The 23,163-nt window shown below is 35.9% G+C and overlaps 2 protein-coding genes across 3 annotated transcripts; one reads left to right on the top strand and one right to left on the bottom strand.

Annotated features, from left to right (window-relative positions):
* Positions 1–454: 454 nt before the first annotated feature.
* Positions 455–11,290, top strand: LOC103956573 (dynamin-2A). The gene is made up of 22 exons (XM_048575883.1): positions 455–953; positions 1,718–1,768; positions 1,860–1,980; positions 2,233–2,322; positions 2,422–2,483; positions 2,591–2,708; positions 2,951–3,287; positions 4,010–4,157; positions 4,822–4,923; positions 5,004–5,123; positions 5,433–5,516; positions 5,631–5,758; positions 6,092–6,176; positions 6,335–6,479; positions 7,236–7,312; positions 8,000–8,056; positions 8,507–8,650; positions 8,753–8,911; positions 9,699–9,812; positions 9,902–9,969; positions 10,117–10,295; positions 10,617–11,290. Exons 1-22 carry the CDS (start codon positions 810–812, stop codon positions 10,865–10,867), a joined length of 2,784 nt encoding a protein of 927 aa, XP_048431840.1. The 5' UTR covers positions 455–809; the 3' UTR covers positions 10,868–11,290.
* Positions 11,291–16,681: 5,391 nt separating this feature from the next.
* Positions 16,682–21,350, bottom strand: LOC103956572 (probable glycosyltransferase At5g03795). 2 transcript variants are annotated; one of them, XM_048575874.1, is made up of 5 exons: positions 20,874–21,349; positions 20,577–20,794; positions 20,121–20,365; positions 19,117–19,465; positions 16,682–17,739 (listed from the first exon to the last, which is right to left on the bottom strand). In XM_048575874.1, the coding sequence occupies exons 1-5, from the start codon at positions 20,884–20,886 to the stop codon at positions 17,065–17,067; spliced, it is 1,500 nt and encodes a 499-aa protein (XP_048431831.1). In that variant the 5' UTR covers positions 20,887–21,349; the 3' UTR covers positions 16,682–17,064. The 2 variants fall into 2 exon arrangements, with proteins under 2 accessions (XP_048431831.1, XP_048431830.1); XM_048575873.1 differs by having other exon boundaries at positions 20,577–21,350.
* Positions 21,351–23,163: the final 1,813 nt, after the last annotated feature.

Here is a 23,163-nt window from a genome sequence, read left to right as displayed (position 1 = left end):
AAAACAACATATCTTTGGACGCATAATGCCCGTGACGCAAAAATACCTCTCACACACCACATGCGGAAATGCTAGTAATAATTAATGTCATAAATACATCTCACATGATACGGTGAATGTGAATGTGATAACAAAAACAAGATTTAGCTAGTGTTTCTCGAAAGAAATCTCCAAAAAAAAAACGTAACAAAAAAAGGAAAAAGATGAGAATTTGAGAGGGAAAAAAAAGGGAAAATTTGAAATACTTCCAATTTTATAGACAACCTTTTGAAATAGATCTAATTTTTAGTGACTTTTGACTTTTGAAATAGATTTAATTTTTAGTTACTTTGATCTATTTAAAAAAACCCAAAAAAAAAAAAACAGCAGAGAGAAAAATAGTGGAGCAAATTGAAACATTGAAATGGAACCGGAACCGAGCTAAATACTTGAAAACAAGATTCAAAATAAAAGAAAGAGGAGAGAGAGAGAGAGAGAGAGAGAGAATGGCGAGAAGAGTATGAGATTTCAAAACGCAAGAGAGAGAAAGTGGGAAGAAAGAAAGAGATAGAGAGAGAGAGTCTAGAGAGAGAGAGCTTCTCCCACATTTCCCCTTTCCTTGCATTCGTTTTCTTGCTTGGCTCGCAGTTCGCTCGATATCTCTTAATCCCTCAATTTCAGTTTCCTCCAAAGAAACGAGAGATAGAGCGAGCGAGAAACCCATCCACACCAAACGAGATCGTTTTGGTTCCCGAATTCCCAATTCCTAGGGTTTCAATCAGATCCGTCGGTCTCCCTCTCAGATCTTTGATCCTCAACCCTCTGCTGCGATGGAGGCGATCGAGGAATTGTTGCAGCTATCAGACTCGATGCGGCAAGGCACCGCTATCCTTGCCGACGAAGATGTGGACGAGAACACAACCTCCTCTCGCAGGGCTTCCAGTTTCCTTAACGTCGTCGCTCTCGGCAATGTTGTAAGTCAACCAATCCCCTTTCGATTCGATTCGTTCGCAGTTTGATCTCTTTGAATCGGCTTGCTCAGTCTCAATCGGAGATCTTTGAATCCACGCTGCGTCTTTGGATTCCTAATTCATGTTTCGTAATCGATGTGGGTTACAGTCTGAGTACCCTGTGCGTTTGTCTCACTAACTGATGACTGAAAATCATAGCTACCAGAAGACAGATATAATGAATCTGAAATTTAAACGGTTAATGGAGTTTGATTTGAAATTGCGAACTTTGAGAACGACCACCAAAAGCGATTATGATTTCACAGTCTCGGGCAGTTCTTGGCGATCTGCATCTACTTTGCTTCCACGATTCGCCATACTTTGTTGCTCTGAATTAACTGAAGAAAGTTACATTCAACAGTTTTCACTGCTTCTATTCTTATAAATTCCTTATTTATAGGGAGTAAACTTTTTCTTAATTGACTTGTTCTCTAGCTGTGCTTATGGTGTGCATTGTCGGGCATGCCCGGATATGTGCCTTTGTTTGTTCATTGTTTATATATGTTTTATTCAATGGTTATCTATTCTCTTAAGCGACAATAAACAGCTTGAAGATGAATTTACATTTTCTTTTTTGAGAAGAAACGAAGAGATGAATTTACATTTGAAAGATATTAAATTTGAATGTCGTCTTTCTTAGTGTCTGGAATTAATCTTCCACTTATCCATAATGAGCTCACTTGCAGATTCTGATAAATATTTACTTTTCTCATGGTTGTTATTGTCAGGGTGCGGGTAAATCAGCAGTTTTGAACAGTTTGATTGGACATCCTGTTTTGGTAAGTAGGATAAAATATATAAGGTTTGTGTGGCATGTGACCTAATAAAAGCTCCAATTTGTCCTAAAGTATGTTTCTCTTCTCCGTTCAGCCAACTGGTGAAAATGGTGCTACTCGAGCTCCCATTAGCATTGATTTGCAGAGGGATGGTTCCTTGAGCAGCAAATCTATTATATTGCAGATTGACAATAAATCTCAGCAAGTTTCTGCAAGTCAGTCACTACACTTTTGTGTTCTTACATTAGTTCAAGTTCATGTTTTACTGTTGCTTGTGTTTGGCAATCTTTGGTCAACTTTAGGAATCCCCTTTTGAATGGCCTTTTAACTCATGCTGGCTTATACTCAGCTGAAGCCTATGTGATACTAGAAATACTTCATGATGTATTGAATACATAATGTGTCATAACCATGCTAATCTCATTCTTATTGTGTCAACTTTAAACTTTAATGTGCTTGTTGTTCAGGTGCTTTACGGCATTCTCTGCAAGGTAGGCTGGGAAACGCCACAGGAAAAACCCGTGATGAAATTAATTTGAAGCTACGAACAAGTACAGGTTAGTTTAGTTATTACCTATCTTCCAGTCTCTTAACTCAGTCATTAATGATAAGTGGTTATTGAAATTTTATGGTTACTAACATGATTTTTATTGCAGCCCCACCGCTCAAATTGATTGATTTACCTGGGCTTGATCAAAGGATCATGGATGAGTCTATGGTATGTGATTGTTTGCAGTTCTAGACTATTTGATGCCTCAGTGGCACCACCACTCCCATTACTGAATTTCAACTTGGTACTGAAATGAAATTCTTTAACTTTTGTAGATTAGTGAATATGCTGAGCACAATGATTCAATTTTGCTTGTTATAGTTCCTGCATCTCAAGCACCTGAAGTTGCTTCATCTCGAGCCCTCAGAGTCGTCAAGGAGTATGATGCAGATGGTAAAAACATTGCTATTTAGTTTGTACGACCCTTTCCCTACTTTAGGGAGTGGGTTGCTTATTCTTTGATCTCGAATTGTTTTAATAGTGATCAGATCTGTTAGTAATGCTGCATGTTAGAGTTCTTGTAGATTAATTGACTCCCTCCAATATCATTCTCTTCATCCCCCCATTATTTTATTATAGTGTTATGCTTAGTTGTTTGAAGTGATTCAAAGGACAAATCAAACTGTTGATTACAGGTACCAGAACTGTTGGTGTTATTAGCAAGATAGACCAAGCTGCTTCAGATCAGAAAGCACTTTCTGCAGTCCAGGCTCTTCTGTTAAATCAAGGACCATCAAGAGCATCTGATATCCCTTGGGTTGCTTTAATAGGTCAATCAGTTTCAATAGCTTCTGCACAGTCTGGAGGTTCTGAAAGTTCTCTAGAAACCGCCTGGAGGGCTGAAAGTGAAAGTCTGAAGTCTATTTTGACCGGAGCTCCTCAAAGTAAGCTAGGCAGAATAGCGTTGGTGGATGCTCTGGCACAGCAGATTCGTAGCCGTATGAAAGTTCGACTTCCAAACCTCCTTTCTGGGTAATTTTTCATGAATTCTGTTTAACTTGTTTTATAATATTCTTATACATTTCTCATATTATTCAAAACACGCAAATTGAGAATATGTTTGTTGCCATTTCACAAGAAGAAAAAAACCTAGCTACTGTGCCAGTATCTGAACCTTGAACCTAGCTTCCACTAGAAGAAAAAAACCTTGGCTTCAGTAAAAATGAAGAAAAGCTTAGCCCACCTACAAGTTGCCACCCGCTCCCTTCATTGTCTGCTTCTAGGGAGATGGGCCCAGTCATGGTCATATCATACCTCCTATTATTTCTACGTTTGGAGACTTTTTGCTGCTGTTTGGTCAGGGTTATTTTCTTGTTACCTCGCTCTCGGATTTGTTTTTCTACTGGACTGATCCACTCCATCCCAGATGTTTTGTGATGGATTGTTTTCTAGTACCTTTACTAATTATGAGATACACATTCCTCAAAAGATTTAGGATAATTTATTAATTTACTGTGTTATGCATTTCTAAGTGCTTCTCAGATCTCACCTGGCCATTCCACTTGCATTGACCTAATAAAGTTAGATCAATCACCACTTTAATATACCTGTAAGTATCAGTGTAGAACATGAAAACTTACTGATCCAACTGTTACCTTGAATAATATACGTTCCCTGCTTCAACTTTGGTATTTTTTTTTTTCCTTCATGAATTGGTCAGTTTCAACTTAATAGTTATTTTTATTCTTTTCCAGGTTACAAGGGAAGTCTCAAATAGTTCAGGATGAGTTAGTAAAGCTTGGTGCATCTATGGTGCAGAGTGCTGAGGGTACCAGATCCCTAGCTTTGGAGCTTTGCCGTGAGTTTGAGGATAAGTTTCTCCAACACATTACAACTGGTGAGGTGAGTTCTTTAAATGGTCGACTTGTGCAGTGCTAAGTATTTTTGGTATATATATCTTTTTATTTCCTTTAAATTTTTGATAAATGAAAAAACAAGAAATTGAATAGTTCATAACCTCATATATGAAAAGTGGATGAGTGGCAACAAGATAAAATTCCTCCCAAGTCAATTTCTCACCTTAAAAGTGTATATTTAATTTAAAATCTTGTAATGTATTGGGCCTTCTTTTTTAATGAAGAGGTTTGTCCGATCATTGTTGGACATTGAGACCTTCTTGAAGGTTGGCTTACAATCTCATAATTCACTCCTTGCTATGGGTTTATAGACGTAGGCCATATTGTACTTATAGAAGAGTCAGTCTTAAGTATCTAAGAATAATGTTTTGTTCTATTCCCAAGCTTCTATCAGTTGGACATTCAATTTATCTTTTCTATTGAAATGGATCGTAAACCTATTAGCTTCAATTTTTTTTTTTTGTAGTTAAACTGGTCTGTTTGTTAATACTTTGTGGTTTATCACATTTTTTATGATTTTGTGAATAGTTGAATCTCTTAGGGTATATGGTACTATTTAGTTTCCTATGATGAAATAGAATGTTTCTGGTATATGATTGTCATGGATTTATTTGGATTATTAGTTCATATGGTTTGCAATCTCTATGCAGGGTTCTGGATGGAAAATTGTTGCAAGTTTTGAAGGAAATTTCCCAAATAGAATAAAACAACTCCCATTAGACCGACATTTTGATATCAATAATGTGAAGAGGGTATGTTTTGTCCTGGTTTTGTTTTTCTGAGGTTTAAAATTTCTTAACTTCGCATGACCTTTTGCTATCGTTCTATTTAGATTGTGTTGGAAGCAGATGGTTATCAACCTTATCTCATATCCCCTGAAAAGGGGTTGAGGTCTTTAATAAAAGGGGTCTTAGAGCTTGCAAAGGAGCCATCACGTCTTTGTGTGGATGAGGTAATTCTAGCTAAGTGCTTCTGCACTTGTTTGAATTCCATGTACCTTTTCCGTTTTCGAGTCTACAGAAGGCTAACCTTTCCCTTCATTCTTTTCTCCATTTCGTATTGAGTTAATTATAATTTGATTTTCTGTGTCTGGAGCCATTGAAATGATGAAAATCGCTTACTTTGATCTATTTTTTTTGTCTTCAAGATTGTATTTACAGTATGCTTTCTGTTTTAGACATTATTTGCTCTAAACTTCCTTGGGTTTATTCTAATATCAAGTAATAAAGAAGTCCCATTTTTTTGTTGATTGATTAAACAGGTACATCGTGTCCTGGTGGATATAGTTTCTGCTGCTGCTAATGCTACGCCAGGTCTTGGAAGATACCCTCCTTTCAAGAGGGAGGTACGAAACCTTAAATATTGTACAGTCTTTTTGCGTTTAGCTCTGTATTTTACAGCAGTTAATCTAATGAATAGCTTCTGTACTTCTTAATTTCATTTCTTCAATTCTTTCAAGGTTGTGGCCATTGCAAGTGCTGCATTGGATGCGTTTAAGAATGAAGCAAAGAAAATGGTGGTTGCACTTGTAGATATGGAGCGTGCTTTTGTGCCTCCCCAACACTTCATTCGCTTGGTGCAAAGGAGGTAGTCTCTATTTTTCTGTTTGACTGTTGACACATAATACGGGTTCCAGGCACAAAATGTTTAAGCTGCTTTTCTTGCATTTGCAGTCAATTCCTTTTAATTGCAGCGTTATGGCATGTGTAGTTGATTTTTGCCTGTGCAGATGGATAATCAAGAAGTGGATACCTTAATGTCATATAGTTTGTGAGAGTTCATAGAATGTCTGCCTGCTCATGCTCGCAACACATTTTGTTCCTGTGGGCTAGTTTATTAAAATTCTTTGTTTTGAGTCAGTATTCTGATGTGTGTTTATGCAGCTTGTTAAACAATATATTAATTCTTGGTCTATTACAGGATGGAGAGGCAGCGTAGAGAGGAAGAAGTGAAAAATCGATCTTCGAAGAAAGGACAAGAGGCAGAGCAATCAATAATGAATCGGGTATGGACTGACTGACTCTTTGTAGTTATGTATACCAAAATTAATGAAAATGAAAATATTGTGTAGACATGAATTTCATTTGCGTACAGAGCTAATTTCTCTTGACCTTTAATTATCTAAGTTGCTTGTTCTTACTGTTCATTATCCGCTTTTTTTAGGCAACTAGTCCTCAAACAGGGGGGGAACAAGCTGGTGGAAGCATGAAATCAATGAAGGATAAGGATAAATCTGGTAAAGACAGCAAAGAATTACAGGAGGCAACTGGTTTGAAGACTGCAGGTCCTGAAGGAGAAATAACAGCAGGTTTGTATGCAAATGCTTGTAATATTGACTTCTTGGAACAGGGTTTATGTGAAATAGTTATATTTTATTGATATCTTTGGGAAACAGGATTGCAGCTACCATCTTTTTTTTCTTGAGTTTTCCTAATTGAATGCCCTCTAAGTGGTATTTAATTTTTCATTTAGCTAAACACCAATACTTATATATGTGAGACAGTTCTATTTTATCTTGTAACTTAGAATTACCTAAACAACGTTCCATGGAGGTTTTTCTTTTTCTATGCATGTTGTTAGTGCATTATCCTAAACTTAGAATCCTTGAAAAATATTTGGCAATTAGTAGGCAATTACGTCATTTTTTGTATAAAGTTTTGCAAAAAATGCATGAACATATTCTTTAGAGACCTTTGAGGGTCACCCAGGAAATGTTGAAACAAACAAGGCAGGTCTTTTTATGTTCTAATTCAATCACCTGTCCCCTGATTCGTAATTAATAAGATGATGATATTAACTATTGAGATTTTAAACTCAGCGTAATTAATCAAGGAACTGTAATGTGTGATTCTGGTCATGTATTTGCTATTGCCTTTTCTTTTTACAATTTTACATTAGTATGCTAGGTGTGATAACTTTGAATTCTTGAAAGAAGCTGGCAACTTAAACAACTTTTAATTTTGAAACCATCTTGGGTTGGTTTAACAGGGGTTTGCTTAACCATGTAGATTTCTTAAGTTTTATAAATTGCATGTATTAATGTTGTAGTTTCAAATATCTGCAGGTTTCTTGTATAAAAAAAGTGCCAAAACTAATGGATGGAGCAAGCGATGGTTTGTTTTGAATGAAAAGACTGGAAAGGTTTGTAAAATTACACTCATACACCTGAGAAATCCAGGCGTACATAACGCTTATGGATTATTGTGTTTCGATGAATATGACGCATCAAATAGGTGACACATGGTGGTGCGATCTTTGTATATTTTGATATGCATGAAGTTTAAGGCAGTGATCATTTTGAGTTTGTTTAAACTATTATTATTTTCTTTTGTTGGTGTGTGGGGTTTGTACAAGTTTGGTGCATGATTTACAATTTTGTGACAATATGTTTAATTCGTTGTAAAAATGCTGAGCAATCATCTTTAAAATGCCCCGTACCAGTTTACATCTTTTTCAAAGAGCAAATAAAGTTTAGGAGTTAGTCATGCCTCATCTTTTTTTGGGTGAAGAGTGTGCCTCATATTAATGAAGAAGATAACAAGAGTTGTGATTTGTTGGAGAGTCTTGATCTCCATCATAAATTTTTCTATGCCTTTAATGTTCTTACGTCTCTTTCAAATTTCTTATTGCTAGACAACAATTGCTAGCTTGCAGATTATATACGTGTCGCAATATGTTGGAAATGGTGTCTTTTGTTTGCTTCTTACATTATTTATCTTTATTTCACTTCTGAACTCTAGATTGTGAATGTGTTGATATTATTGATGCTGCTTTTACACTTGCAAATTGTTATGTTGATATGTCTTGGCCACCCTCTTTATTTCACAGCTTGGTTACACCAAAAAGCAAGAGGAGAGACACTTCCGTGGTGTCATCACTTTGGAGGTATTGGAATCCTTCAATGCCTTACCTCGTCAAAATTCATATAATTTAATTATCATACTGCCATCTGTTATACTTGCATAGGATGTCCTCTGGAAGGAATATATAGTGTAACCCGATGACTAGAAAGTGATGTTTTGATGCCGAGGTTTTTTTTGTTTTTTGGTGAATGTGTTTCCATGATGTTATATACTACTGTTTTGACTGGGCTTGAGAGTAGCATATACACACGGTTTGAGCTTTAGGAAACCAAGTTAATCCCTAGAAAGTATAATAGAAATTTGGAATAGTGAAATCGTATGTATAGAACTGAATGCTTGTCGTGGTTAATAATGTGACTAGCATTATGCATGCACAAAACATTATATTAAACATGTCAAAACAGCATGTTTGTGCATGTTAACAGCAATTATGCCAGTAGTGGCAATGACCAAGCCCATAATTGTATTGCAGGAGTGTAATATTGAAGAGGCTTCAGATGAGGATGAACCACCTCCATCAAAGAGCTCAAAGGACAAAAAGTCAAATGGACCAGAAAAATCACCCAGTCTTGTGTTTAAGATAACTAGCAAAGTTCCATATAAAACTGTTCTGAAGGTATATCCTCATTTTTGGTTGTCAGTAGGTGTCTGCCAGTGGCTTCACCCAGTCTTCCGCATGAGTTCATTATCATCTTTCTAAAATCCGTTTATTCTTGCAGCGCACAGCGCCGTTGTGCTAAAGGCAGAGACTGTGGCAGACAAGCTAGAGTGGATAAATAAGATTGGAAAGGTTATTCAACCTTCTAAAGGACTAATGAGGGGTGCTTCAACTGAAGGTGGTCCTACAATGCGACAAAGTCTTTCTGATGGTTCTCTTGTGAGTTGTTGACTTCGATAACTTTTATAATTGTGATACTATGAATGGATGCTTGTGTATGTGTGTGAGTGTCCTTTGTGAATTTTGATATTTATTCTTTCAGTATCTTCTGAGGCTTGCCTATTTCTTTGTAGTTGCGATTACTTATGGCTATGTGTGGGTGAGCGATCTCCAAGTTCCAAGGGATAGAGCTCAATGGATCGCAAAAAATTAGATAGGAGGGATTAGAAAAGCCCTCCATCAGCATTACAAAGGCATGTAGGAGGGATTTGCAAATGACACCTTCCAAGTAGGATTTTGCATTTGCTTCTAACAAACCTTTGTAATGCTCATGGAGGGAGTTTCTAATCCTTCTCATCTAATTTTTTGTGATCCATTCCTTGGTAACTTGACCTCAATTCCTTTGGGCTAGGAAATTTTTCGCCCAAACATAGCCTATGTATGAATTTGCCACACTACAATTATGCACATAGTAAAATATGGAATGGGAGTATGATGAGGCAACTTTGTTAAAAAATGCACTTCAAAAAATTCGGCCATTTTTTTGAAAATTTAATATTTATTTATAAAAAATATCTATTTTTTTCAATAATATGTTAAAAATACGAAAATTTTATGTGTATTATTGACATATGAGTCTAAATAACGTGTATTAAACATGAAAAGTAGGTTAGTTCGTGTATCATACATTGGAGTTTTAAAAAACATGCAATTAACAAATTATTAAGACCTGTAGCCTTAGCTTTGTATTTCTGAAGTGTCAAGTTGTCATGTAACCTCTTTTTAGGATACAATGACTCGAAGACCTGCTGACCCTGAGGAAGAACTCCGGTGGATGTCTCAAGAAGTTCGCGGTTATGTTGAAGCTGTTTTGAATAGTTTGGCTGCTAATGTCCCTAAGGTAAGCTTGGAAGATCAGCTTTGTATTTGTTGTCCTTATGATTGGACACTTGGAAAATTCTTTAATGCATTTTGTTATCGGTTGAGCAGGCAGTTGTTCTTTGCCAAGTTGAAAAGGCCAAGGAAGACATGTTAAATCAGCTATATAGCTCTGTCAGGTTAACTTGATATTTTCTTTCCTTCTTTCCATGTATCCATTTATTTTTAAATATGGACTTGTTAAGCCTTGTTAGGCTGCTTTTCTCATGTTATTTGTGTCAAACAATAATTATGTTTGATAAGTATTTTCATTTTTCTGTGGGTAGTGCTCAAAGCACAGCAAAGATTGAAGAGCTGCTTCAGGAGGATCAGAATGTGAAGCGGAGGAGGGAGCGCTACCAGAAACAGTCATCACTCCTTTCCAAACTTACACGCCAACTCAGCATTCATGACAACCGAGCAGCTGCTGCATCCAGCTGGTCCAACGGTGGTAGTGGTGCACCAGGTATGCAATAGGAAATGTTATCGTTTTGTTTTGATGTGATTATAAAATTATATAATCTTGAGACTTGCTTATTAATATATAAATAATAGAAAGTGCTTATAATTTGCAACATATATTGCGAATATTACCTTTGTAATTCTAGATTTCTTTGCTTTTCTTGTCACCTGGGAAGACCCCAGATGGTGTTGGGCCAGGGAATTCTTATGCAAATTGTTGTTTTTCCCAACAATGGGGGACCTTAAAATTGATCTAAACTTTTACCTCTGTTCTTTTGACTTTTATTTGGTTGGTAATTTGTGGACGCTGTTGTTAATTTTGCAGAAAGCAGCCCAAGATCTTCATCCAATGGTGCATCAGGTGATGACTGGAGATCCGCCTTTGATGCTGCCGCTAATGGCCCAGTTGACCGTAGTTCTTCATTATCTAGATCTTCATCCAATGGTCACAGCCGACATTATAGTGATCCAGCACAAAATGGTGATGTGAACTCTGGTCCAAACTCTGGTAGCCGTCGTACTCCAAATCGGTTGCCACCTGCACCGCCAGGTTCTTCAGGCAGCAGATACTTTTAGATGCGCTACTAGACTGATATTAATTGATGATTTATATTTTGCTTTGCATGCATTATTGGTGGGTGAGGCGGGGCCGCCCTACTTAATGATTTTTCTAGTAGAATATCCTTTAGGCGAAGAGAGGGTGTGTACATAGAAGTTTACATTCCTGCCAGCTTCTTACAGCTTTCCCGAGTATTACAAGGATGGGTTCAAGGCTTACTTGAAAACATTTATCATGTATTTGTCGATTCAATTTTTCTTTCTGCTCGTAGAATTTGTTTTTTTGTTTTTCGTCCAATTCATTTTTGGATACTAAGCTGTATTTGCCTGTCATGATTTTGATTTTTGATATGTATGTCCAAGCTTTTGATGGGTTTGTAACATTTGGATCTGGAGGATGCATATATATTATATTTCGCAACGTCATATATTTGGTCTCAAGTGGTTTGATTTCACTTCTGTTTTTTTGGTGTTTTTTTGAACAAGTAAATTTACGTTATATATAGGTCTTTAGCATATTCCTGAAGATATTAAAATACACTAATGTTTTAGATAAATCATTATTAAAATTAAAAAACGGGCCAATTTTTTTAAGGGTAAATATTAGTTTAATACATTCAAGTATAAATCATTATTAAAATTAAAAAAAGAGCTAATTTTTTTAAGGGTAAATACTAGTTTACTACTTGTGTAAATGGAAGGAACCAACCTAATGCCTATCAACCTCCTAGTTCTCATATATTAGAGAATTGAGATCCTCAAAATCTTGAATATATTCAAGTAATTCAACTACTTATGATCAAGTAGATCGAATTCAAATTTTCAAAACTTAAGCAAATACAGAAACATATATTCTTCAAGGAAATGTACATCGCCAGGATTCAAAATTCCAAAACTTTAAAATTTGCAAAATGATGAAATAATTCAACAAATTAAATGATCAATGCAGATCAAAACAAAAACAAAGCAAATGGGTTCGTCTAAATGCCATAATCAGACTTCAATATCGCATGCCCACATTCAAATTCAAAGTTAAGTCCACAATAGATCTAGAAAATTCAAAAAATATTCAGAGAAAAATACAAACTTCTCCACCTTAAATTACATAAATTTCAAATGAGTAACCATAAAATTAAAAACCCATAAATTGAAAAATAAATAAAACCAACAAACGGAGATCGGAGATTGACGACTTTAGTTCAGAGCCACCATGTCGTCTCTTCTTCTCTTGCCGGGGTAAAACTGAAGATGAGAGAGAGAGAGAGAGAGAGAGAGAGAGGAAGCAGCCGGGGGAGAGAGAGTGTTTAAGAAAAGGTGAAAATTGAAATGGGAGTGAGTGACAGCTAGGGTTTGTAAACTTAAGAAATTTTATAAAGCATTAAATATTAGAAACCTATAAATAACTTACTAGTACAGTTATAACAATACAAAGACTATAGTCAAGTTGACTTGAAGCAACAATCCCAACTTGGGGTTCAAACCTTGACACCAACATATTTTTTAGGAATTTATATATGGTTTTTTTTTTTCGGTTCGGTTCGGTAGTTTCAGTTATGTTTTTTTCCAGCTTCAGTTCGATTTGGTTTTTGGTTTTTTTCGGTTTTTGGTTTTTTGAACCCACCCCTAATATGTACCTCATTTACGTCGAAACATTGCCTTCGAAATAGCCACATTTGCTACATGGCCTAGTACATTGGCAACTAGCAATCATTTGCTTGTACCCTGGAGCGTGGCAGACCTGTTAGTGTAAAGAATTCAAAATCTGGAAGAGAAAACATACAACACACCCTAGTGAAACTAGTTTGAATCTGACCATGGCCTATTGAACCATTCCAACATATGAGGTTATTTTGGATTATGGAACCGATTTGGAAGAGACAAATCTGCCTCCCGAGAATCATGAGATTGCAATTCATTATGCTAGTTGGATGAGGTTGGAATCAGAATGAGATGATAGTTGATAATGCATTTGCATACACAGTAGCTACTAATATCATGATGAGCGATGATATTGAACCTATCGTTGATGACGTCGACGTAGAACTGATTGGTCAGATTGGAAACAAGCAATCCAAGTCAAATTTGATTCACTTGCGAAACGTAAAGTGTTTGAGCTTGTAGTTCCTACACCTTTACATGTGAAGCTTGTTGGTTATAGGTGGGTTTTCGTAAAGAAGCTTAATGAGAAGAATGATATAGTGCGACATAAGGCATGCATCATGGCGCAAGGTTTCTCTCAATGCCCTGGGATTGATTACATGAAGATTCCCTCGTAAGAGGCATTATAACGTTTTGCTACCTTATCAGTTTGGTAGTCTCTGAAAACTGAATATGTAGTTTATGGAAGTGGTAATTGCGTATCTTTATGGGAATCTTAATACGGAGAAATCTACATGAAAGTTCCCGAAGGACTTATATTGACTGGATCAAATAATTTTAGATCACGAAACACCATTTCGATTAGTTTGAGGCGTTCATTTTAAGGATTGAAACAATCTGGGTGGATGTGGTATAACCATCTGAGTGAGTATTTGATTAGTCAAGGATATGTAAATAATGAATTTTACTCATGCATGTTAATAAAAAAAATCACATGTCGGTTTTTTGATAGTTGCAGTTAGGGGTGGGCAAACGTGTCTTGGACCCGCAGGTTGGGGTAGACCAAAAAATCTAAACACAAACGGCGCAGAACGGGGCGGGTCCAAAAATCTGAGAAAATGAGGGCCTGACTAGAACTGTTTCTACCATTGATTTAATTTCCACCATTGATTCACACCTAATCACAAAGTCTTTGTCTCTCTTAGAGTCAATGAAGTCAGCTCAATCGAGCTACCCCTGATGTCTCCATCTCTCGATCGTCTCTTCGAGTCCCAATTCGAGGTATCTCTAGACTTTGACCATCACTATTTCTTCTCAACTTGAGATCCCTCCCAACTAGCGACAGTGATGACCTAAAAGAGGATGAGCTCCTCCAGATGGCTATGAATAAACAAGCCCAATGCAACGTCAACTATAAAACAAAAAAAAAAAAAAAACCACCTCCAACAACTCCCATTCTGCCCCGATTCAGTAACCACCACAGAAACCCACCTTTTCTCTTGCCTCCAACCACGCTACCAGAACATGCAATACTAGCAACATTTAAAGAGAATTGGGTAATCGAATACTTTGAGTTTTCAATTTTGGGAAATGATTTGGGATTTGTATTGATTTGAATAAATTGGATGCAACTGCAGATCAACATAGTGAGGAGAAAACTCTAGCATACTATTGCCTCTCTTAGATGTTGTTGGCCATTTCCTTGTGTGGTTGTCAGTTGGTTTTCCTGCAATGATGCATAAGCTGCTTTTGGGGTTTTACAATTGTTGCACCCATTATTACATGCGGACGAGCTTGGGAGAAAGACGCTTAACAATTGTTGAGCCATTGTTGGTTATGCTGATGTAGGTTATTCGTCTGATCTGTAAAAAGCACTTTCTCAACGAGTTATATCTTTACTATTAGAGGTCAACCAAGTACACCTTAGTTGCGAGTTTTTTGAACCATGTTGAAATTCTCGCCCTACATGAAGCTACGTGTGAATGTTTTTGGTTGAGAGTCGTTGTCAAGCATATTTGAATCACTTGCAGACTTTCTTGGACGTTGATGTCCCTACAACTAAAGATGCTACCTATATTGACAAGACCAATAAGTGATAATTAAATGAGACAACACCAATCATATTGCACCAAAATTGTTCTTCTCATATCAGTAACAAGAGCATCAAAAGATTGAAGTCAAGCAAATCCATTACCATGACACCTCACCAAATGTCGTTACTGCCAAAAGCAGATGCGACTTTTATTTGAGGATTTCCACACTCAAGGGGAAGTATTGTAGTTCCAAGTTCATTAGAAGTGTGATTGTGTACATCCTAGTAGGATTCTATAATATCTGTTAGATAGTTTCTAGTTGGAATTGTACTCCTTAGAGAGTAAGATTTTCTCCCTCACTACTATAAATAATGCACAATGGGGTAGGAAATAATCACCACAAAATCAACAAGCTCTCTCTTCTCTCTTTGTTTACCACAACCCTCTCCCTCTCATTTCCTGTAGTAAAATAGGCCTAGAATAAACAACAACAACATTAAAGCCTTATCCCACTAATTGGGGTCGGCTGTATAAATCCTAGAACGCCCTTGAGCTCGGTTTCGTGCCATGTCTTCCATTACATCCAAGTACTTCAAGTCTTTTCTTAGAGTCTCTTTCCAATTCTTCCTCTACCTTTTGGCCCTGAGCCTCTATCTCGTAATCGCATCTTCTAACGGAAGTGTCTGTAGGTCTTCGTTTCACATGTCCAAATCACCTTAATTGATTTTCTCTCATCTTATCTTCAATTTCGGCTACTCCTAGTTTACCTCGAATATCCTCGTTCTTGATCATGTTTGATGCTTGACCGCCCAACATTCCATGTCATAAAGCATTGCTGGCCTTATTGCCGTCCTACAAAATTTTCCTTTGAACTTATACGACGGTTGCACAACCCACCCAATGCACTCTTCCACTTCATCCACCCTAAAACAATTCTACAAGTTTTTTCGTCTCTTTGTAGGGTTCAATTATTGAGACAACCAATCAAATACTTGAAATACACAACAACATATATTATGAATTGCATCACACCTATTAAAAAAATCATTAAATCAATTTGACAACAACTATAAAAAAAAGACAGCATATGGCTTTGCCTTCAATTACTTAGCTCCACGTAAGCAACTGAAGGCTCAGATGAAGATTTTGCTGCCATTTTTTAATGTTGTATGTTTATTTGGCAATTTTAACTTGTTATTTGAAGATGCTTTAAGTTATTATGAATATGTAAATGCACGTAATCTCTTCATTATAGGGATTGATATTTGGACGTCTTCTTTAATTGTAAGATTTGAACTAATCCCTTAATTTTCACCTCTTTCGTAGAAAATATGGTCTCTCTGTCTTCTTCTTCTATTTCTCCCTCGCTTGAACGCCATTTGCTCATTCAAACTTTGATTTTGTGTCCATCTCTCTTGTTTTTTTTATTGTGTTCATCTTTCTCCTTGAACACCATTGTTTGTTCGAAATCTCGTGCAATGTTTGCTGGGTCGAAACTTCACGTCGGGTACTTTCATGCTTGATGATGTCCCCGATGGTAATCCGCTTTCATGAAAACATTATTTTACTATGACGGGCCTCTTGTGTTATTTCTCTTTTTAATTTTTTTTTATTTTACCAGACTTCTTTCTGCTGTAGTATAAAACGTGTTATATTAAGTTACCTATATATATATATATATATGTGATCTCTCAATTTTATTCTGTTATATTGAAAGGACTTGTACATGTTTCATGTTTGGTAATCTATATTAGGTTGGATGATTTTTGTGTACACTCTGAAGCACAAGCACAAGCACAAGCGCTATCGCAATAGCAATCACAATCACAATCACCATATCGGCGTTGCCTTTGTTTAGCATTGTCATGAACACCATCGCAACCACCGCTACCACTACAACGCAATACTCATACTTACAATATTTTTGATAAATCTTATGGTAGCCTTCTTAATTGTGTGGGGTTCGTTGATGTTTATCTACATGTATCACAATTTTTTTTTTATTAGTCTACTCTTATGTGTTTTTATTTTACCTGTATTACTGAGTAATTATACTTATCTACCTATATCAAGTTTTTATTTTTATAATCTATCTCATATTAATTTCTTATCTACCTATCGTATAGATTTTTTTTATTAATCTACCTCTATGTTTTCTATATATATATATATATATATATATATTTTTTTTTTTTTTTTTTACCCAGATCAATGACACTTTATCTCCTTTATCACATGTTTACTTGTTTATCTATTTATATCATAAGTTTCTGTTCATAGTCTCCCTATAACACAATTAATTGTATTACATGTTTTTTCTTTGTATAATCTACTTTTATCACAAAAATTAATGAATTCAAATATTTTTATCTAAAGGAGAAATTAGTATAAAAATATGTAATTAGATAATTGGCTCACTCAAAAAACAACCTATGTTTTTTGACATGGATCTAAAAGCCCTTATATATTTATTATTTTTTATTGTAACTTTTCCCCAATTGGAAAAACGAAAAATTGTTAACAGTCCCATGGTATGTACCATACTACCATGCATGTAATATATGATACTGAAGGAAAAAGATTCTACTCAACTGGATCGTCCTCAATGCGGATGTTCAACCTCCTGAGCCAAATGGAGTGAACAATCATATGGAAAACATCGAATCTCTTGGAAGGTCCGTTCACCACAAAATGCCTCTGCACCTGCTTCACTCTCCTCTGCATTCTCAGGTACTGACTTTGTGATATTCCCATCAGTATCCTTTTGATGTTTGGTATGTCCTTCACTTGCACTTGCACAGAAAACGACTTCCACTCCAGAACATCGCTGAACGGCGGAACATAGCTGTCTGAAATCAACACTGGAACACACTCTACGTATATGGCTTCCACCACTCTCGGGCTTGCCACTTCGTAACCACTAGGGCACAAGCGGAACCTGATCTTCTTCAGCATTGATTCATAGGATACTCCGTTGGGGAGTTGGTCGTAAACTTGCACGTCTTGGTCTTTTTCTTTCCATTCGTTTAGAAGCAGGTACCTTATGTGGCCGTGTAGCCGGCCTGCAAAGAAGGCAAGAATCGACCTTCGGGATGGGGAGAGACCACCGAGAAGTCCTTCGGTTTCCCCCGTTCGGAGATGGATTTCCGGAAATGAGACATCTTTTGAAGGGTTGAATCCTTCGGATGTGTTTGCGTTGCATGACACTCTTATGGAGTTGTGGTATAAATTAGAAACATAAGCAGATGTGCTCGGCCCCTGCATATGTACATAGACAAAATCAATTCATAACAAATTAGTTTGGTACCACTATTCTATTTGTAAGCCAGGAATAAGACCAACAATATATATCAAGTGAACACCTGCCTTCATATGCAATCCCATCAGTAGATGAAGAGTCGGACACGTAGACATAAAAAAAACAGAAGATGAAAGATTGGATGTTCCAAGATCTCGTGCAACCTAAACCCATGCAATATCATGTTTACAACTACTATACACAAAAATTTAAGGGAAAATTAGGTTCACATTCTTCTTTTTGTTACTCCATTAATTAAAATCTTTTCATTTTCAATTTTTGATCAAGGTCCTTGGGTATTAATAACATCATTAATTATTTGAATAATAAAATATTTTTATTTTTACATATATATTCCTTTAGTGTTAAAAATGTTACAATTAGTATATTTATGTTTATGGCTAAATTTTTTATCATATATTTTTATTTTTAGTTTGTACCTATTTTTAATTTGTACCCATATATTAGTTTCTTTTTGTGCCCATATTTTTAAAGTTTTATTTGTGTTTGTACCCATGTGTATACCATCACGTAACATTGTATATTTAATCAATGATAGAAAAATTACAATGGTATATTTATGTTTTATGCCTAAAATTTGTATCATATATTTATATTTTTAGTTTGTACCCACTTTTAATTTGCAATATTATTTTAAAATTTGTAGTATTTTCTTTTTAGTTTTATTTTGTACTCATGTATTAATTTCTTTTAGCGCCTATATTTTTAAAAATTCATTTGTATTCATAATTTTTAATCTTTTATCTGTATCCTAATTTATTTATAATGTACCCATTCTTCTTTATTAATGTACCACTTTGTAATATGTGAAATGTACCAATTTTTTTAACATTACGGATACATTCTTTTGCCATTTATTATTTCTTATTTTTACATAGTTTTTATCCATTTATTCAATCAAAATGTTTGAATTTTTTTAATTGTAACTGTTTGTAATAGTATTATAATGAGGAATTTTAAATTTATAGGATTATAAATCTCATAAAATATCAAACAATTAATGTCAAAACTATAAAAATATAAATATTAATAGTAATATAATGACGTGTACAAAGTCAAGGGACCTTGATCAAACTTTGAATACTATTAAGGTTTTAATTAAAGAATATTAAGAATTAGAGACCGCATCCAAAGTATCCCAAAATTTAAACTGTCAAGGAATGCGCCAATAATTAACACTAAATTAATCAAGTGATCACTAACCGTATATATTGGACTATATTTTAAAAAAAAATATAGAAACAAACAAAACGGGCAAGAAAAAGAAAGAAAAAAGAGGGAAAAGGTTGGAAGGAACATATAAGATTCGTTGTTACCCAATCGTGACAAGAAAGCATAAAGTGATCAGCACCAAGGCTTCGATTCCAAAAGGGATGCTTATCAGAAATGACGTTGACATAGTCGATGACAGCTCGTCCGATGGGCTGAGTGTCATGGGAGTCGGCCACGTACAGGTACTGCACCAACATAACCACGCTAAAGGGAAGAAAATAAACGAGGGCCTCATCTGGATCTCTTGTTCTGTAAACATTCTCCATTTCCATTTCATGGATAAATCTCCCTTGTGTCGAATATATGCTTTTGCATGGACCGTTGTGAAATATTGGTGGCTCTCCTTCTCCGTATACAAATATCTTGAAATGTTTTTCCATCTCCAAGTAACTCCTGCAGTAATATAGATATAGCTCGATGATAATAAATTGTACCATATTTAATCAGTGATCATCTTGCGGATCACAAATTTGCACAAACACCACATGAACTTCTAAATGTTACCGAAATTAAAAGTCTTGTCTATTTACCATACAAAGTCCACATTTAATGTGAATATACCGCCTCTGCCCATATCCGTCAGAAATATCATCAAACTAGTCATGTGTGTGTATGAGCACTTTTTCACGCACCACTTCCAGGCCCCTAGACAACTTGCGTGAGAATTTCATTAACCACAACTTGTCTTCAAGGAAGCATAATATGTCCCACCCACGAACTTTAATCAACTACATTTTTATCTTTAATCATCTGAGTCTTTTAAGTGGAAAAAATAGCCTGGAAATAAGGCTCGTATGTGTTGCACATGAAAGTTTGAACTAAATTTTTTTACCTAAAAATAATGGAAGTGGTACATTTACTCTAAAATACAAGTTTAACTGATAATTGACAAGACTTTTAGTTCGGATGGTATTTGCGGGTACCCATTATAGTCCATGGAGTATTTGTGGAAAGTTTGCCTATATATTAGTACTAATACTATTACACAGAGAGAGAGAGAGAGAGAGAGAGAGATTATATATGGTATAATCGTTAAGATTATACGTACCTGTGAAAAGCATTTGCATTCCTGTAAATTGGTCCATGAGGAACATAGTCTGGATCTTCATGGGTAGAAGTTAGATTTCGAACTCGAGCAGCTTTTCTTATGGAAGCCCGAACTCCGGCCAAATTTGCTTCAAGTTTCTCCAACCTGCTATATCTCTTTATTGGTGTACTAGTTATTATAGCCGACGTCCCGTTGGTTTCATCAGATTCTGTACCATTGATCCACACCATCCCTTGTTTTTCTCCCTACGGTACATACAACTAGTGCCGTTAGATAAACAGGAGATTCTTGTTAGCTTGAATAAATACATTTATTGCCAATGGTGGCGGAGAGCTTTCTCTTCAACCCACTGCATCCCTGGTTTAGAGTTCAAAACCTCTCTCTCTTCCTAGTCTAGCTTAGAGTAGTAATATCACTTTGTAATAAAAAGAAAGACAAAGTACAAAGAAATCTTACATTATTTTGATGAGGGACAACTTTTTCATTTGGTTTTGAGGAAGAAGTGATGTTATGAGCTTGTGCAGCAGCTTCAAGAACTTGAGGAGGCGGCGTTGGTGGTGTTGCAGTTGCAGAGAAAGCTAGTGATGAAGAAGAAGAAGAATAGTCTTCAGTCTCCAATACGTTACCAAATCTCCATGACCACGAGAGCAAACTCGTGACGCCCAAACTGGATACTGTTGGAAACTGATATAAATATAAACTTGATGTATAACAAGTATCCCAGATTACATTCATGCAATTTATACATGATACCTGGTGCAGTCATCCTTACTAGTTGAAATGCAATTCTTCTACTTGTTTAAGACCTTATGTTCCAAAGGTGATAGAACCCTTAATCTCAGAACGATACTTCACAAGTAGGGAATTGGATTATATATATACACAGACTTCATCTGATTTCCATCTATCGTGGAAATCAGTTACTGCAGTTGTTGGTGTTAACCCAAGTCAATCTGCCGTTTCATCCACTCCATGATTTGATGCTCCACATGCAGTGCACTGTGCTTTACAGATTGGAATATGGTTCCCACCTTAAGGATGTAATGATTATGCATAGTGGACAGCAAGGCCACTGCATGTGTATACTGACTGATGATTCATAGACAGCAAGGATGCAACTTTTAGCAGATTTGTTTATTTGCATGCGTGTGTAAAGTATCTGTGAACAAAACTCTGCTGCAATTGCAGCAGATGATGATTTATATACTTATAATGTTAGTCAAGTCCAATTAGGTATCCAACATTCTCCCACATGGACACAGACTAAACATTATAATCAAAGTCATGCCTTTCACAACACTGATACCTCATGTGATCACATCAAGTTTCACGCATACTAACTTCCTTTCAACTACCATAATTAATTTAAATATTTGAACTCCAGAAAATCATGTGTTTATATACAACACAAGCACCCTGAAACCACAAATACTTAAAACTAATATGTAGAAAGAAACTTTAGACTTTTCAATGAATTTATATTCCTTCATTCATTCAAAACAGTCATTTCATGGATCAACTTTGGAAGATCCTGATGCATTCATCGAATTGCATCCCTCGAATTATTCATGTCCAATCATCAAGACACTAGAATAGACATATACATGCATACAGTCAGCAACTCAGACAACCAATAGGCTCAACAAGTGCATATGATTCAGTAGGTCTTGATAGTGAACAACATAAATAACATTCGAAGACATATTTGAAATATACATGTGACTTACATCAAGTTTTTCTTACTCCCACACTTCAGCAGATTCTAGAGATTCAAGCACTCCCATCTTAGAGACATGATCCTTGAATACTCCTACTGCCAATGGCTTAGTCAAAGGGTCAGCTATCATTGATTATTTACTTTCATCACTAGTATTCATAGTTATAGGATCAACCTGTGTGAAAACAAATCCAATAAAGCAATGCGAATTGCTGGAAAACACTCTGGAGCACTTGCATAGACAGTTCATTCCAAAACAAAAAATATTAGACAAAATTTCAGATTTGAATGCAGACCAAATGAAGTCAAATGTATATTTAATATAGATTTATCACTCTGACTCATGAACTGTTTCCTGCCCGCACTCCTTTTACACTATATCACTGTTAAGGAAGTGTAGAATTGGTAAATTACTATCAAACAAACCAAATGAAACGACCTTCGCAGAGCAAGGAAACAGTGACTTTTTCTGGGAACTTGGTTTATATTCAACAGTTATATAATAACATATCATATCTTTCACATAAGCAAAATGGATACGTATAATTATTATCATGTATATTTACACACATGCATACATAAATGTATATAACACTTGCATGATTTTAGTATGTGACCCATGAAATCCCAAACAACATCAACTAAAGCTAATAAACAAAGCCACATCCAAATAATCAGATAAAGGCATCACGTACTTCATGAATGGTTTCGGCACAAGCATGCAGTATCACCTCTTCCACCATCCTATATGTTGGCAAACATAGAACAGCACCCAGACCAAAATTTCCATAAAATCTCACTTTGGTGAAGATTTAATAAACATTTGTCCAATGGTTAAATAACATGATTATTTGTTCCAGATGTTGCAACCTAAGTTGTTTTCCGTTGGGATCATTCTTGTACAAGACTTACAAAGAAAAGCATTATGTAAAAAATTATAATTGCAAACAATTATAATCACAACCAAGAAGAGTATTAGCCAGAAAACCATTGAAGTCGTGTACATTAGTCCACCAAGCTGGTACCATTCGGAATATCAGAGGCAACCCAGTAATCTTCTAGACCAATATCCTCACCATGGTCTCCTTCCGCACGACACCACATTTCACGGAGAGAGTCATAGACAGACTCAAACAGGGCAGTTGAATCCAAACTAGGACTAAAAGGAGCTTAAGTCCCACTATTCAAAATTGAGTTGTAACATTGCAGCAACAACAAACGTGGCTATTCAGTGATTAAAACTTCTAACAATTTATACATCCCCTTCTTTGGAAAGGAATGTGAACATTTCATGAGTTTTAAATTAACCACATAGACTTTACTGCA

This window comes from the organism of the source record quoted next, unplaced genomic scaffold (genome assembly GCF_019419815.1).
Source record: "Pyrus x bretschneideri cultivar Hongxiangsu unplaced genomic scaffold, Pyrus_bretschneideri_v1 Contig81, whole genome shotgun sequence".
Lineage (NCBI taxonomy): Eukaryota > Viridiplantae > Streptophyta > Magnoliopsida > Rosales > Rosaceae > Pyrus > Pyrus x bretschneideri.
The sequence above is the reverse complement of the archived record's forward strand: the minus strand, read 5'-3'. Positions and strand labels throughout refer to the sequence as shown.